The sequence below is a fragment of the Durio zibethinus genome, chromosome 12 (genome assembly GCF_047325235.1).
Source record: "Durio zibethinus cultivar Kanyao isolate XHJ-2024 chromosome 12, ASM4732523v1, whole genome shotgun sequence".
Classification (NCBI taxonomy): domain Eukaryota; kingdom Viridiplantae; phylum Streptophyta; class Magnoliopsida; order Malvales; family Malvaceae; genus Durio; species Durio zibethinus.
In genome coordinates this window covers 13,901,168-13,917,921 of record NC_143173.1, presented here as the reverse complement: position 1 = coordinate 13,917,921, position 16,754 = coordinate 13,901,168, and the positions used below count along the sequence as shown (strand labels likewise).

General features: G+C 32.1%; 3 protein-coding genes and 1 pseudogene across 4 annotated transcripts; all 4 read right to left on the bottom strand.

The window, feature by feature from the left end:
- Window positions 1-734: 734 nt before the first annotated feature.
- On the bottom strand, window positions 735-2,480 carry LOC111296580 (protein LATERAL BRANCHING OXIDOREDUCTASE 1-like). Its single transcript, XM_022890964.2, has 4 exons — window positions 2,198-2,480; window positions 1,826-2,073; window positions 1,278-1,602; window positions 735-1,174 (listed from the first exon to the last, which is right to left on the bottom strand). The coding sequence occupies exons 1-4, from the start codon at window positions 2,471-2,473 to the stop codon at window positions 920-922; spliced, it is 1,104 nt and encodes a 367-aa protein (XP_022746699.1). The 5' UTR covers window positions 2,474-2,480; the 3' UTR covers window positions 735-919.
- Window positions 2,481-3,518: 1,038 nt separating this feature from the next.
- On the bottom strand, window positions 3,519-4,859 carry LOC111297369 (thaumatin-like protein). Its single transcript, XM_022892120.2, has 2 exons — window positions 4,482-4,859; window positions 3,519-4,388 (listed from the first exon to the last, which is right to left on the bottom strand). Exons 1-2 carry the CDS (start codon window positions 4,540-4,542, stop codon window positions 3,715-3,717), a joined length of 735 nt encoding a protein of 244 aa, XP_022747855.1. The 5' UTR covers window positions 4,543-4,859; the 3' UTR covers window positions 3,519-3,714.
- Window positions 4,860-4,895: 36 nt separating this feature from the next.
- Window positions 4,896-7,615, bottom strand: LOC111297941 (L-type lectin-domain containing receptor kinase S.4 pseudogene; annotated as a pseudogene). The gene has a single exon (XR_016325929.1). The product of XR_016325929.1 is annotated as an L-type lectin-domain containing receptor kinase S.4 pseudogene (transcript).
- Window positions 7,616-13,161: 5,546 nt separating this feature from the next.
- On the bottom strand, window positions 13,162-15,828 carry LOC111296143 (ribulose bisphosphate carboxylase/oxygenase activase 2, chloroplastic). The gene is made up of 7 exons (XM_022890233.2): window positions 15,669-15,828; window positions 15,016-15,338; window positions 14,786-14,891; window positions 14,467-14,552; window positions 13,927-14,399; window positions 13,560-13,841; window positions 13,162-13,422 (listed from the first exon to the last, which is right to left on the bottom strand). The coding sequence occupies exons 1-7, from the start codon at window positions 15,711-15,713 to the stop codon at window positions 13,307-13,309; spliced, it is 1,431 nt and encodes a 476-aa protein (XP_022745968.2). The 5' UTR covers window positions 15,714-15,828; the 3' UTR covers window positions 13,162-13,306.
- Between the last annotated feature and the right edge of the window lie 926 nt (window positions 15,829-16,754).

The window sequence follows — 16,754 nt, the reverse complement described above, 5'->3', positions numbered from 1 at the left end:
TGAAAAAAATATTATAATAAATTTTTTTTTTCATTTTCTCAATTTATTCATACAATGATTTGTTAGAATTCTTTATTTATTTATTTATTTATATGTATCTAAATATAGCGTAAATGTATGCTGTTTGTCATTATTGCATATATGAGCGGACAGTATGGTCTGAAATGGTCCAAATTTGCTTGCCACAGTTCCAGCTTGTAACAAAGAAATGAAAAACATAGTTAGGATCCCTTGCTTTTGAACTTCACAATGTCAGTTTGAGCCTTTCCCTCCATTCTCCTTGCCAAAGCTTGCCTGCAGATGTAATCTGCATACTTGATTTTTCCATACATTCTTGGTTGAGGACAATCATCCACCATTGATTCAAGAAATTAAACTTCCATTATGATGTCAAGTTGTTATTGGATATTAATTTTGGCCATTCAAAGATGCAGCTTGGACTTTGGATTATGAAAAGCCTCAAGGTTCTGAATTTTTTTATATTGGTAATTCTATTTTGTTGTCATGGAATCATAACCATATTAAGGACTTGGAAAGCTTTCTTCATGCTTTTTGCAGTCTTGAGGTAATGTATGGATACTTAAGACATCATTGAAGAATCCCTCAACTTGAAAATTTAACTTGTTTTTCCATTAAAAAAAAAAAAGCTTGGTAGGTAAAGATTCTAGATTATATAGAAAGATTCTAGATCCATCAGTCCTGGTTTAGCTTTCGGTTTAATTGAAAAAAAAAACTAACAAGCAAGTAATGTAGTAATAATGTACATGAAATCAAGATACATGGGCTTATTCTTCATTCCAAATTGACTATGAAATTATTTTTCTTCATTTTCCTTTTTTGCTAAGAAAAGAGTCAATTATTTATTTATTTACTTGCCCCTTTTCATCTAGTAATACAGAATTCAAGAGAACAGCTGGTGTTACTTGTTTTCTATCTTCACCAGGTCAGTGTGAGCTTTTCCTTCCAATTTCCTAGCTAAAAATTGCCTGATGTAATCAACATATTTAACTTTTTTATACATTCTAGGGCAACGGTGATCATCCACCATCGTGTCAAGTGGACCAATTTCTAGTTCTTCATCCGGAAGTGCAATTGTTGCGATCGAAATTCTTGCTTTCTTCTCATTGGTGATGGCTCTGTGTTCAATGCTTTTGTACATTCCATTGCTCAGAATCTGAAAACAAAAAAAGAAAACAAAATAATGCGGGAATTGACACTCAATTTCATGTAAAACATGACAGATGAATACAGGAATCGCCAAAGCTAACTATAACTACCTCAACAACGTCACCAATGTTAACCACAAGAGAATTTGGAATTGGTTTAACTGGAATCCACTCTTCTTTGTGCTTAATTTGGAGGCCAGTGATCTCATAATCTTGCAGAAGCAAAGTTAATGAGCTTCCATCTGAATGGGGGCTAACACCAAGAACAAGATCAGGCCTTGAACAAGCTGGATAATAATTCATTCTCATGCATTGTTTAAGCTCCCCTTGCAGCCTTCTTAGACCATCTCTATCCATCCCCATCAATAGTGATATGTTAGCATATATTTCCTCAGCAACAATTTGTACTTCTTTTGTGTATACCTCCATTGCCTCTCTGTGAAACAATAATGAGAAAAGAAATATGTAATATAGTAAAATTACAAGGATTCTTTGTTGTCAAATTTTGTTGTACAATCTTCTTTTTTATGGTACAAGGATGCCGTAGTCTGGAAATATGGAAAGGGATTGCAAGTGCCGAGATTTGAATCTCGGACTGCCATTCCTTTGTGTAATGATGGAAAGTATATAGATCAACAGGATTAAGAAAGAACACATACCTGAAACCTGGTAAAGTGAGTGGCCAGAACTTGAAATTCCTGTTTTCAGGAGGGAGAGTGATTAAGAATATCATGTCACACCAGTCCAGTTTTTGCTGCTCTGAGACTACATAGGCTTGTCCATATCCTTGAATATCATTTGCTGCCATTGCATACTTCTTTTTCTCTTCCAGTGGTAGCTCAAAGAAAGCTGCCACAGCTGCTTTCATCTTGTGCAGGATCTCCTCTTCCACACCATGATTTGTTATCTGTAAAAGTATAGCACAAAGCCAAATACAAGTTTCTTTTTTATAACTTGGTCACTGAAACTAAAACTCCAGCACTCTTCGCGACTGTTAGCAAAAGAAAATACGAGTTTCATTGTTTATTTACCTGAAAAAATCCCCATTCCTTGCAAGCAAGGTCTAGCTTCCTTCTTTCATGCTCATCTCCTTTGGCTAGCAAGGAGAAATCTATGATTGGAATTTCCAGTGAAGCTGGAAAGATCTGAGACACTAATGGCCTGTCCTTGTGTTCTCGGATGTATCTTTCAGGAACTGATTGAGAATCATTCATCACTATTTCCTGGACACTTGGAACTGTCAAGGACTTCCCCCAACCCAATCCCTTATCTTCTTGGATGCATCCATTTTCAACTTTCAGATCCATTGTAATTGCTGAATATTGGTTTCTAAGCCAGGCTTATATAAGCAAATTACAAGAAAATTGCTTGTGGTGATTTTCTGAAGGGTTGCTTGAAAATGGTAGTTTTGGACCTTTTGTTCTAGTTTGACTTGCTGGTTTAAGAATGGCAGATGGGATGATTTTCTGAAGTCACTGTCATTTGTTGTCAGCCATTGTTTTTGGCTATGTAAAGACAAAAGTTCGATATGTCACCTTTTAAGGATGATTCCATGAACCAATTGATTAAGTTTCAAGTTTAACTTTTACATTTCTCTTTGATCACACGAAAACAATTCAAAATCTGTTTTTGATCATAAAACAACTCAGATTATAGTACTGAGACTAAAGAAAAGGAAATTAATCACAGAAATTAAGGATTATCAACAATGAAATCAGAAAAAAAAAAAAAAAAACAGTAGAAAATTTACCAAAATTTCTAGTCTTTTGTACTAATCTGAATTCTATACCATCTAGAATTCCACACATGCAATTTCCTATAACAGAATAAAAGTTTGAACAACAATGGAATCTGGTGCTCAACTAATAAGATATGCAGTTCCATCAATTAGACAGGACATTGTGGCTTGCTTCTTTCATGTTGATCTTATTTTACAAGATTGATTCTCTTTAATTAAAACTTAAAAGCTCCATTTTCAAGTAATTTTGGCCTTTTGCTTCAGGTTTGACTTGCTAATTTATTATGTTAAATATAGAATCTATGATTGGAATTTCATGTGAAGCCGGAAATATCTCAGAAACTAGTGGCCTGTGGCTGTCCTTTTGTTTTGTATTTATCTTTTCAGGAACTGACTGAGAATCATTCCTTACCATTTCCAGGACACTTTGCACTGGCAAAGAAGGAATTCCCCCAACCCAATCCCTTGTCTTCTTTAGTAGCTCCATTTTCAACTTTCAGATCCATTTACAGTTACTACAAAATGTTGGTTCTTAGGCTCAGGCTTTACGCAGACCAATTGACACAAGTATGTTGCTTCTGTTGAGTTTTAAAGACTATGGAAATTGACAAAAACATAAGAATAATCACAGAAAGGATCATCTACCATGAAATCAATACATGAACATACAATAAAGCCACAATTTTAACAATTTAGGAAAGTTTCTAGTCTATTATACTAATCTAGATTACTCATGACAGAGCAAAAACTCGAACCACAATTGAAAGCCGGTGATTAGCATCAGTTGCAGTAAACATATCCTTTTAACCATCAATTAGGAGGGCAAAATGTAATGAGATAGCGAGGAGCCCTGCAAGTCTTAAGACTTGAAGAATCATCAAAAGCATAGCTATAAGCCCTGGGGCAAATGGCCTTAAAAAGATTAGCAAAAATGGTAGGTTTGCAGCTTTTGGGATTGGCAAACTCCCCAGTGCAGCAATACCTATCTGTTTTTGCGGCCAAACATGCACTCTTGCAACCAACCACTTTCCCTTCTTTCTTCACAACCAAGGCAGCAGGGCAACAAACATTCAGATTAGCCTCACAAGCCGCGACCCCGCACCCCGCACCACCACCTATTGGCACCATTGAGACAGGAACATTAAATCCATCAACCAAACTCACATCATAGTAATGTAAAGCAGATGTTGGACCCCCAAGTGTCATTTCAACAAGAGTTGCTGGTGGTTTGCCTCCAATGCCTTTGCATTGTAAAAGCCCTGCACAATCTCCAGTTTGACATGAACCTTTGCCTGTTTGGTCAAAACAACAGCCTTGTCTAGGCCAGATTCTACCTGACCATCTTTCAGGTAATTCCAGGATTGTCTGTTCACCGCAGGAGAGATGGAACCCGCCATCTCTGGGATTTTCATGGCCTGCACTACCAAGGATTCCAGGCCATATGCTTTCTTGACAGTTGTTTACTAGCATGATCTGGGTGCCATCTACATGAAAACAACAAGAAGCAATACGTTTAGTTCCTTAAAAAATTATTGCATCAGAGAAAACTTTAACACAAATCTGGGAGAATTGGATGCCTGTCAAGGATAAGGAGATGAAAATGCAGAAGAAAAAGAAGAGATTTGAAAAGGTTGTCATTTGTCTTGAAAATTGATGATGGAACTGCTTACTGGTTTGCTAAGCATACATATCAGAGCGGTCTCCTTTTTTGCCACTATGAAATATTTACTTTGAATAACCGCAAGTGTAAATACGGTTTGTTAACAGACAAAGAAATGGTTACTTTTTCACTTTTTGGTACTTGATTGCCATGATTTAAACTTGATCATTGATTATTGGTGCATATGTAAATAAGGTTTGTTAACAGATACGGTTTAGTCGTTGCTGCATGATTTTGTACTCAAAGGATAGATCCGAATCGCTTTTCACATTAAAAAAAAAAAAAAAAAAAACCTTTCAACTTAATATTACAAAACTAAAATGTAGGTGCATTAAATTTGAAGTTTAACTTAATTGATTCATGCAACCAAGTGATATCTATTACGTCTAGAATTTAAATTTCAACACTTATAACTTTTTTTTAAAATTTTCTGGTTACTGCTTACTTTGTATAAGAAAAAAATAGTTGCATTGCATAATTGAAGAATTCAAGCGCTGAATTATCAGAATCTGAGAGCTTTTGCCATACGCAACAATCAGTTTTCCCCTCCCACACCAAAGAAAAAGGGGAATTTGTTACTTATTGTCATGAAATATTAGTTTCCCCAAAATTCTTCCTAGAGCTTGAAACTTGAGCAAATCCAAGCACAGTCATGAACCATGACAGAAATAATAATTACAAGTTAAAGCTATTAACTATCATATCCTTTTCCAACAGGAGATGGTGGTATATATGTAAATCACAAATTTCACAAAAGGATACCAATCGTGTGCCTCCCACAGTGTCATTTCTTTTTAGCATAAGATTCTGTCATTGGTGTCCCCCAAATCCTGTTACAAGAGAAATTTTAATGGGGTCACAAAGCTTCTATCTGCCATTTCCTCTGCCGGATATTTATAGAGATGTTGTTGAACCTGCTTCAATATCAACATCCCTGTCTTCGAAGGCTGATGAGCATGCGCTAGCCTTGTCGAAATATGATGAATCTGGATATGAATGCACATAATCTTCAAACCCTGTGCCACCACTTGTGTTACCCTTTTTGCTATCATATCCGCAAGGTGATGGCACCAGTTCTGGCAGTGCCACTTCGCCCTCCAAGTACCTTACTACTTGTCTTATTGTAGGCCTTGCCTCTGGCGCATCATTGGAACACATCAATCCAAGTTTGATCACAACAACAGCCTCTAGCTCATCGAAGTCACCATTCAATTTTGGATCCACAACCTCAAGAACTGCTCTTCTTTGCCATCTTTCCCACACCCACTCCACCAAGATCAGCTCCTCAGGCAGTGCCTTTGGCTCAATGGGTCTCCTCCCACATACCACTTCAAGCAGAAGTGCACCAAATGCAAACACATCTGTTCTTGTGGTTGGTTTACCAGTTTTTGCAAGATCAGGTGCTAGGTACCCCAATGTACCAACCACCCTGGTGGAGATTGGATTGGCGCCATGCTCATATAATTTAGCAAGACCGAAGTCGCCAAGTCTCCCATTTAGATCAGAATCTAACAGAATATTGCCTGCCTTGATGTCTCTATGAATTACAGTCTGTTCCCATTCTTCATGCAAATATAAAAGACCCGAAGCCACACCTTTGATTATCCTGAACCTCTCTTCCCAACTGAGAACTCGTTTAGGCTCAACAAACAGGTACTTGTCCAAGCTACCATTCGGCATGAAATCATAGACAAGTAACAGATCACCTCCACACCGACACCATCCTAGCAGCTGAACAAGATTTCTATGGCGAAGACGGCCAATACTAGCAATCTCAGAGACAAATTCTCTTAGGCCTTGTTTTGATTCATGAGAAATTCGCTTGACAGCAACTTCAGTATTAGTACTTGGCAAAGTTCCTTTGTAAACTCGGCCAAATCCACCAAACCCAAGTAGCTCTTTATCTCTGAAACCCCTTGTTGCTTTCTTGAGTTCTTGGTAAGAGAATCTGTGAGGACCAACTTCCAATTCCCAGGCCTCAATTATGTCTGCATTCTTCATTTTTCTAACAAGGTAAAATGAGAAAAAAATGACTGACATCATTACTAGGAAAGCTGAAAAGGTAACACAGAGAATTAGCATAGTTTGATTCTTTGCAGGCCTTGGAAGAGAAGGCAGAGAAGGTAGAGATAGAGATTCAGCCTGTCCACCCATGTTAAAACTCCATCCCAAGACATAGTGAGAGCTTGAAAGCAAACCTGTTGAAGCAGAAAATCCCACAAACATGGAATCTTCAAGAATTTGTGAGAGATCCACATCAAAGGACAATATTGAGGACCTTGGTTTCTCAGAAAAAGGAGAAATTTTCACCTCTAATCGATTTCTAGTTGAATCATAATCAATCCAAGCCTGGATCAATTTTCCACTCTTGAGAATTAACTCTTGCTCTGTTGAGTTTTCAAGAGAATATGCAGCAGAAGCTGAAGCATTTGACACCATGCTATTGAGATTAATACCAATATGATTATCATCCATATCATCCAACTCTAAATCTTTCACAGTATCAAACTCTACTGCAAAAATATGGTTACTTGTTTTCCCATTGTCAGTTACATTGAGCAAGCCTAGATATTGACTAGGGAAACCTGAAAGGTTTTTTGAAGGAGAAAGAGTGAAAGCAAGGCCATGACCACCAAGCTTTGGAAACTCAGGAACCATGGCAAAAGCAAAAGCAGTTGAAAAAGAAAAAACTTGGCTGCTGTTGCTTGAGTTCTTGAACTGAATTGGAGATGAGTAAAAAGCATGGCCACTTACACGAATAGAAGTATTAGTTAAACAAAGCAAGCCATTGTTTGCAATGTCTGCAACTCCAGTTAAACTCATGTTGTTGCCTGCATCATGAAATCCATTGAAAATGAACTGATCTAGTTGAGAAAAAACTTGGTCTGAAAAAACAAGTAAAACCCAGAAAAATATCAACTCCTTTGCCATGAAAAAGCAAGTGGAATTGGTTTTTTCCAGGCTTTTGAATCAGAAAATGTGATGGTAATCAAATTTTGAACTATAGTTTTTGTTATGCATAACTGTTACTTCAATAATTCTTGCCCTCTGTTTCCTTTTATTTATAGGCAACTAATTAGTAAATGGATGACTATTTTATTTATGTAAATCATATTAATTTTTGAAATCAAAATGGATTTTAAAATTTTTTTTTAATATAATTAAAGGAAAGATAAAATAGGATTATTATTTTATAAGGGAAAGCTTATATGAAATTTTTTAAGTTTGCAAAAGTTTTTTTAAAAAATAATTTAATAAAAATTTTAAATAGATAGATGATTAGAGTTTAATATAAAAATTAATAATATGTAAAAAATTATTAAAAATATATTTATAATTTAAATTTAATGGATATTTATTTAATGATAAAAATTTTATTAATATTTTTTAAAATATATATTAAAATTTATTAAAAAATTTTAAATTGTACATATATGATTTAAATAACAAGACCTTTAATTTATTGATTTAATTTTAATTTTTAATTTTAATTTTGATTTAATTATTTTTAATTAAAAACTTCACAAATTTTATTTAAACACTTTTGCCTAAATCTTTCTCTATTTTATATATAGACGACAGAAATTTTTAATTCCTTGAATGAATTTGAACAATTTTCATGTCTAAGTTTAATAATTAATAATTATTTTTTAAAATATGTCTTAAACTAATATGTTCCTCGTGGGGCACAAACAATGTAAACGCTCTGGAACGAGAGAGAATTATGGCGTTGGTACGACACCGTGTGGGGGTATCGAGTGTGGGGCGTGTAATAAATGCTTTTAAACGTGCGACATACCATCTGTTGATTTTTAATTGATTGTTGTTGACTTTGAGAATTTTTGGGTTGACTCTTTTTGTTGAGTTTGAGCAGTAAATTTTTTATTTTCTAACATGTTGAAAGCTCAAATCTTGTAATTTTTTAATAATAATTTAAATTTTAAATTTATTAAATATTATTTTTTTAAAAAATTATATTAATTTATTAAATTAAATTTTAGATTTGTGGCATTTTTCTAATTGCCCATTAATGAAGGATGAAATAATTTTACGATGAATTTAATTGAAAAACATTTTACAAAACTTATATATGTTTAAGTATATATATTTTAGAAAACATGATCTCAAATTAAATAAATAATTTATCTTAATCAAGTGTTAAGGGTATTTTATGGTTTAAGAGATAAAATAGATATTTTATTTTAAAGTATGAGTTATTAACCAAATAAAAATAATTTTATTAATTTGATCAACGTTGATCAACTCAACTGATTATTTAATATCATGTTAAAACACTAACTTGTCACCTTCTAATTGAATCGTTGACTATTAGTTCAACTTGGACTAACAATATTAGCCCTAACCCTGTCACTTAGAGCTCGAGCCTCCTAAACCTAACATTATTACCGTATAGATATAAATAACCTCAATTCCTTGAGCATAAGGACTTCAACTTTCATATATATTTTTTATTTTTCTCTTCTTCTTAATCTGTTCTTGATTATTGACATAAGCAATAGAGCACGAAGGTCAAATAAACCTCTGGTTTTTTCTATTAACCGACCTTCCATCTCATGACTTCAAGTTTTTATTTTTGTCAAGACAGTTCGGCACCAACATCTAAGATTAAAAGAAGATATTATCATGATATGATAAAAATGCAAAAATTGGATAGAAATTTTAAGTTGGAATCATAATATATTTTTATCCAATATTTTAAATCATTTTTCATTTCTTTGTATGGAAAAAATAAAAGTACTAAATCCTGTTGAGTTTCTCATTTTCTTCGGATATGTTCTATAGAGAAATTTCTTGGAAAGAAATAATAAATTCGATTCACAAACTTTAAATTATTTCTTCAAATGTCAGCCATTGATGTCAGCCATTGATGTTGACTTGCTCTCAATTCAATGGCCAGGAAACTAAAGAAAATTTAGGGAAAACCATAAGCAAATTGGATAACTAATTGTCCAAAAGAGTTTGGTAAACCATCAATTTGTCTTTTATTTTTTTCAAATTTCTTTTAATGTTGGACAGAGATGTGACTAACTAATATATAATAAAAAATTACATGAAAGGTACATCTAACGAACAAACAAATGATTTGTGTCTCTTAAGTTTTGACTAACTTTTTTATATATTTTTAGTGTTTTAGGATTCTTTAAATATTAAAATATATTGAAGTTTATAATTCTACGTTATTTAAGATTTCTTTTTAGTTTAACTTTTTTTTTTTAAAAAAAATAAAGTTATTGTTGCTAATATGCTAATATAAAGAATCAACAGCTCATACATATTGGATGATTTTTTTAATAGATTTCGAATGTTTCAAGTTTTGTTTAGATTTAATATTTTGAACAAAATTAAAGATAAATTCTTTACATTTTTAAAAAATAATGCAATACGCACCTATACTCTTATCTTTCATTTGTAAGTGATATTTCTCTTGTTAAAACTTTTTTTTCTCTTGAAATTAACATAATTTTTATTTTTTAAATTATGATTAAAGTTTAAATTAAAATTTTTTAATTTTAAAATCGATTTCAATACAATTTTGATAAATTAACATTATTAACTCTTTATGTTTTGTTGTCACATTTTAAATTGATTATTGATTTGAAATTTTGGCATTGCCCTTTTGATCCTGTCATTGGTAAACCAAGCTCTCATTTTGTCCCAACCAAGAAAAAGAGTCAAAAGGGTATGTCTAAAGATTCTCCTTTAAGCAACACCGGTATAGATACGGTCATTTATATATTTATATAATATAAAATATTAAAATTTATATATTTATATTATATTTTATATAAAAATTATATGTGATAATTCGTATTAATATGAAAATATAAAATATTTTTTAAATTTTATTAAAATCATATATAATTATTATTAAAATTTTAAATTATATTAATTTCATATTCTATTTTCGTATTATATTATCTTATCATTATATTTTAAATTATCATGTCTACGTTAGCATAACAAATAAAATTGCTAGAAGAAAGATGAATTTTATAGAAAAATTTTTAGTAGAATTTTTTTTTTAGCTAAAAGTAGAATTTGACTTAGATAACGTATAACAATCGAATCTTTTCTCCTTTAACATTTTGTTTTTCATATATAAAATATTTGTTCATTTGTCAAATTAAACTAAAAAATTCATTATTTATTTATATTTAATCCCAGAGATTCCTTGTTCAAATCCTAATTCTCTTTTGAAAGTCAAATAGTCCTTACCCAGTCTAATTGCTCAATGGGGAGGTCTTAACTATAGAAAAAGATGTTTGAAAAAGTTTTTTTTTTTTTTTAATCAAAAAGCGATCTTTAAAAAATAATTATTGGCCCAAAATGAATTGCCAAATGACATTCTAACTACCCAAATTATTTCAAAGAGTTTTATAATTATAATTTTTACATATCATAAGGAAAAAAAATTATGCCAATCTTGATTGCAATTTCATTTTAGTTTTGATCTTGAGGAATTTCTCAAGCTAATTAATCATATTGAATCCAAATTTAAATTTAAAACAAACCATGAAAATGAATTTAAGAGACATAAATGGACATTAAGTTTTTTTTTTTTTTTCATAAAAAGAAAAGATTCGAGAACCAGTGCTAATAAACATAGATTAAAAATAAAAAAATTATAAAATATACTGATATAAAAATTTTAAATTTCATAAACAAAATTAAAAAGATAACACATAAATCTTAAAGTATATTTAAAAATTAAAAAATTAATTAAAAATAAAAATTGAATATGTGTCAATCTCTTAAAATAAAAAATTTATCATGATAGTATATTCAATACTAATTGGAAGAGAAAATGTGTTAATTACAAATTTTTTCTTTAAATATTATTATTTTTTCATTGGAAACTGGTTAACATTTTTCAAAAACAAACAAAAATTTGATTTCAAATGCATCATTATTTTTTAATCAACTTGGAATTGTTAATTAAGCCCTATGAGTGGTTTTCTCTCCTAATTAGTTTGTTTATATGACACATGGGCAAATTATTTCTATCTATACAAAGTCGACAACTACTCCTAAGCTTTAAAGAAAAGTTATCTCATTAAATATTCTTGAATTGTCATGGTCAATTAATTAAATTAAACTTAGGATTTATATGAACCTTTGTCTGTTGTAATACCCATAATATATTATGTTATTAAATGTCCAATTTTGTCCTTAAACCATTTTTTATTTAAGGAACTGCTATTTTCATTCACATCGACACTCACGGTGTCTTCGACCAAAAAAAAAAAAAATCATAATGCATTTGTAATCTACAAAAGAGTTTTGAAGTTGATATTTAGACTTGATAATTTCATATATGATATGATTACGATACGAAAATAATTATATATATATATATTTTAATAAAACGTGTTTTTTATTTATTAATGTTGACACGAATTTTAACATAACACAATTCGTGTCATATATGTATTGACTCATCTAAATATATGACATGATACAAATAACACGTTTAATTTAATTTTGTTATACAAGTACACGTTTAATATGTTTAACATGCTTAGCACAATTTTATATTTATTTTAATTTAATATAAACATATAAAAATTATTTTAATTTTTAATCTGTTAATTATGACACTTAATTAGCTATTTAATTTCATATAAAAATTATTTTCAACATTTAATTATGATACTCATTTAATAATTATTACAAAATTAATTTTTATATTAATAATATAAATATAACATAAATATTAATGTTAGTCTTATACATTATTATTTTATTCTTTAATCTTTAATATTTATTATTTGGAATGTAATGCTAAAAAGTTAATATAGCAATGTAATATAAATTAAAATTAAAATATATATTTATATATTAAATACATATTAAATGAGTATTAAATTTTTTTTAATATGTAAACATTTTTTTATATTATTAACATGCCAAATTTATTAAGTTGTAAATAATGAATAGTTTATAGTTATTTATTATATTAATTGTATTATTGTATATATTCGTGTTGGTCGGTCTATTCATGTATTATTGTATTATTCGTGTTTATTCATATCATGTTTAAAAGAATTAATTATACACGTGTAAATCGTGTCGTGTCACATATAATACATATATTAAATATGACATATTTGTATTTAAGATTTAAATATATTTTATAATTCATATTGTACTTGTATTTTAATAATTTGTATCATTACATATGTCAAACATGACACAAAAATACGAATTGTCAGGTCTATTAGTATTTCATATTTCTAAATTATTAAAACATTTATCTTATCTAAAAAATAGTTAAAACAATATTACATTAAACCCGAAACTTGATTATGTTAATTCATGCAATTAAAATAATATAGATTTACATTCTAATACTTACAAAGTTTTCATTATTTTTAAACAACCTTTTTTATTTTTTTTAAACTGCGATCTATTTTATAGATAAAACAATTTTTCACAAAGTAAATATTTTATACTTACTATTTGGGGTCATTGCTTAACCTATGCTTTACACTTGTTAGTGTTTTGGACTAGGAAATTTCTTGTTCACAATCTTTAAGGAGACTCATAAAAAAAATTATTGGAACAAAGCAAAAATCTAAGACAGAACAAAGTGTAGATTTAATAACACAAAAATGGAGGATATAAATCCACTTAAAACAAAAGATAGACAATATTATGGAATATCTCAGATCACTTAATAAAAGGCTTTTTTTTTTTTACCCAATATATCTTTGAAAAGGCCTAGAATTTGTAAACACAGCTTCCATCATCACTTCTTGCAGTTGGGTCAAAGTTATCAGCCTGTGGGTCAGTACATCCTTCAGGAACTGGAACACCAATTTGCTGGGCTGCTTTGCCTGAAAAAAACACACAAAAAACAATAGCAAAAGCTGGTGAATACTTGTTTTATGATTCCGATATAACATTGTTTCTGCATGCCAGAAATTTTAGATGTAAAACTCCCATGAAGGCCTCTAGGATCAAGGGATCTAACCGTAGAAAGTTCCTCTCTTGATAGCATCCTGGTTGGCTTCTCCGAGGGCAGCTTCATTCAAGTACTTGTCAGCCAATTGGACTCTCTTCACGTTCTCTTGCTCTGCAACCAGCATGTTTCCGTATTCCAGGAGCTTCTCGATGGTCATCTTTGGTTGCTCAAAAGTTGGAGGTCCTTCCCTTGAGTTCACAAGCTTCTTGCCAACGGTGGCAACTCCGACCTCTCCAATCCATTTCCTCACTTCGTCATCGTAAACTCTGGCCCTCACGGCACCAAAGAAGTCTGCAAATCAAGCAAAACAAACTGTTAATAATGATCTTTCTGGACAGAAAATTTCTCAGGGAACTGCTTGGAAATGGGACTTTACCAATGGATTGGCCAGGGAAGGTGTCGACAAGCTTAACAATGTCATCTGCGGGAACATTGTCACTCCTGAAAATACCTTTGCAGACACCAATTCTGTCTTCCCTGGTAGGTGCCCAGTAGAACTTCTCCATACGACCATCACGGATGAGAGGAGCATACAATGTTGAGAAATCGTTACCGGTGACAATGATTGGGACACGAGGGTTCTCTTCCTTGTTGTACATACCAGGGAGCTGCACATTTGTTGGGTTATCAGCAATGTTCATGAGGGTAGCATTGACCATTTGGTTGTTAACAGTGTATTGGGTGGTTCCTCCAAGACGACCAGCTCCTGCATCAAGATCGTTGATGAAGAGACAGCACATTTTTCCCTTCCTGATGATATCAGCTGCCTCACGGTACCTTTGCCTGATCAACTTGGCGGGTTCTCCAGCGTTTCCACTTTCCAATTCTCCAGCACTCATCATAATGGGGCTGAAATTAATTCATTAGTCAATTTCTTTTCTAACATGTTCAACTAATGAGAAAATCATGAACTCACTTGATTCCCATCTTGGCAAAGACGAGCTCACATTGGAAAGATTTTCCTTGACCTTTGCCTCCCCAGATACCCAAGATGAGAGGAACCTGTATTAGGAAAATTGTACAAATTGTTCAAATTTAATTGGTAAATTCATAGCTATAACAAAATTTAACTAATTAGTAGCAAAACATTTAAAGATTTTTTTTGGCATAAAGAAGATCGTAGTTTGGAAATAGAAAAAAATTACAGGACTGATTTTGTACCCAAACCATTAGATATCACTTCTTAAAGATGACTATATAATCCAACTGAGTTAAAATTCAGATTTGAAACATACCTTAATGTTTGGGAGGGTCATGAAGTTCTTGGTGATGTGAACAACAAGCTTGTCCATGAAGGCAGGGGCAATGTAGAAACCATCCATGTTGTTGTCTAAGTTGTATCTAATTATGTAATCACAAACTTATTAAAACTTTTTTTTTTCCTTTCCCTTTCTATCATTTCTACCAAACAGTGAAAATTCGTTCAGAATCATTATTTTTTCTCGGTTTTATAGTATATACTTACGTGCGAAGCCCTTCGCTGATGTATTCATAGGAACTCATGACAGCATAGTGAGTTCCATCTCCCATGGGGGCCTGGAAGAGGGTGTCGACCATACCTTTCCCTCTGGTGATGTCTTGTTGGTCATCAGATACATCATAAGCAAGACCTTTCCATCTGTCCTTGTCGGTTTGCTTGTCTTCATCAATGTCTTTGGATGCAACAACCTTGAAGCTTCCTGATGGAAGGTTGCTGTTGTTGAATCTTGAGCTCACTTTCTTCAAACTGCTCCCCAAGAAAGCTGAGCTTGGAACTGCAGCTCCAGCACCAGAGCCATTCAAGCTCAACTGCATAAAACATAGTAATACTCCTTTAATACCATGACAGAAACATCATGTACACCAATTTCACAATCCATATCTCTTCTTCAATAACAAGCTTAAACCCAAACCATTTCAAGATCTGCATGCTTTAACTTACATTACATGTTCACAAATATTATTGCATGTTGTATTGTATCATGTAAAAGCAATACTTTCATGTTTTAAAACATGCTCGAAATCGACATGTGTCAGTAAACACGCAAAGACACACATAAACAAATCAGAAGATTGATCCTAGAAATAATTAAAAGATTCAATAAAACAACAGTAAACTAAGCATAAATAAGAGTGTACCAATGCTCGGTTGACAGCACCAATGGTGGGGACAGCAGCTGCCATTGGAGGCTAAAGTGTTAATGCTATCTAATGAGAGTGGAGGAGAGCTCAACGGAGAGAGTGTGGCCTTTGATGAGGAAGGAGCATGGGGCAAAACTCATAGTGATAACTTTTTGTGTGTACAAAAATTAAGGATGTTTTTTCATTTGTTGAAGACCACACAATTAAGATTGCTCATGCATCCACGTGGCAGCTGTTGATTGCCTGCAATTCCAGAGTTCATTCATCCTTGAGGCTACCCCTCAAGGTTGTTTGTTTGCGACTAAAATTTGCTCATTTATTACCAGGGTTTTTAAAATTTTTTTTTTTCATATTTCTTGTTTTTTTTTAAAGAGATAATGAAAGATGAGGTGAAAAACTGTTTGTGATTTCAATTAATTTCATTATTTTTCTCTCAATTTTTGTTGTCACTATTGAAAGTTGGAATGTGAGAGGTTGGCATCCTTCTCGCGGGCCATTGGTGTCCAATTTTAGAAAGAATTTAGGTTGTGAAAGCTATGAAGTTCAAAAAAATCTAAGAGGTAGTGGATAGAATTAACAGAATAAGAATGTGATTTTCTAATTTTAGTTGTTAAAAAAATTTCCAAAGTTTTTCGGTCTTGGAAATAAGAACAAAATATTTTGCTTATAAATGAAAATTCTTCGGAGCACAAAAAAAAAGAAAGACAGAAAGCAAAAGGAAAGGGGAAATTTTGTAGCAATGAGATGCTGAACCTTAGAGCCCAAACTTTGAGATTTCATGACTTGGAGTCTTGGAAATGTCAGCCCAACAACTTGGCCTAGTTCAGGGCCACAAACTAAACCATTTTGTTTCCCCTCATAGATTATGGAAAAAATGAGGAAAAACTAGGGAAATTGGGGAAGAAAATAAATGGAAACTATCTTTGTCCCTAGCCAGGGATGGCAACGGGTCGGGTCGGGGCGGGTTTTTGCTCGCCCCGAACCCGACCCGATTTTAAATATACAATACCCGTACCCGTACCCGACCCGAAAATTTTTTTATTTTTAATACCCGAACCCGACCCGACCCGACAGTGTATAAAA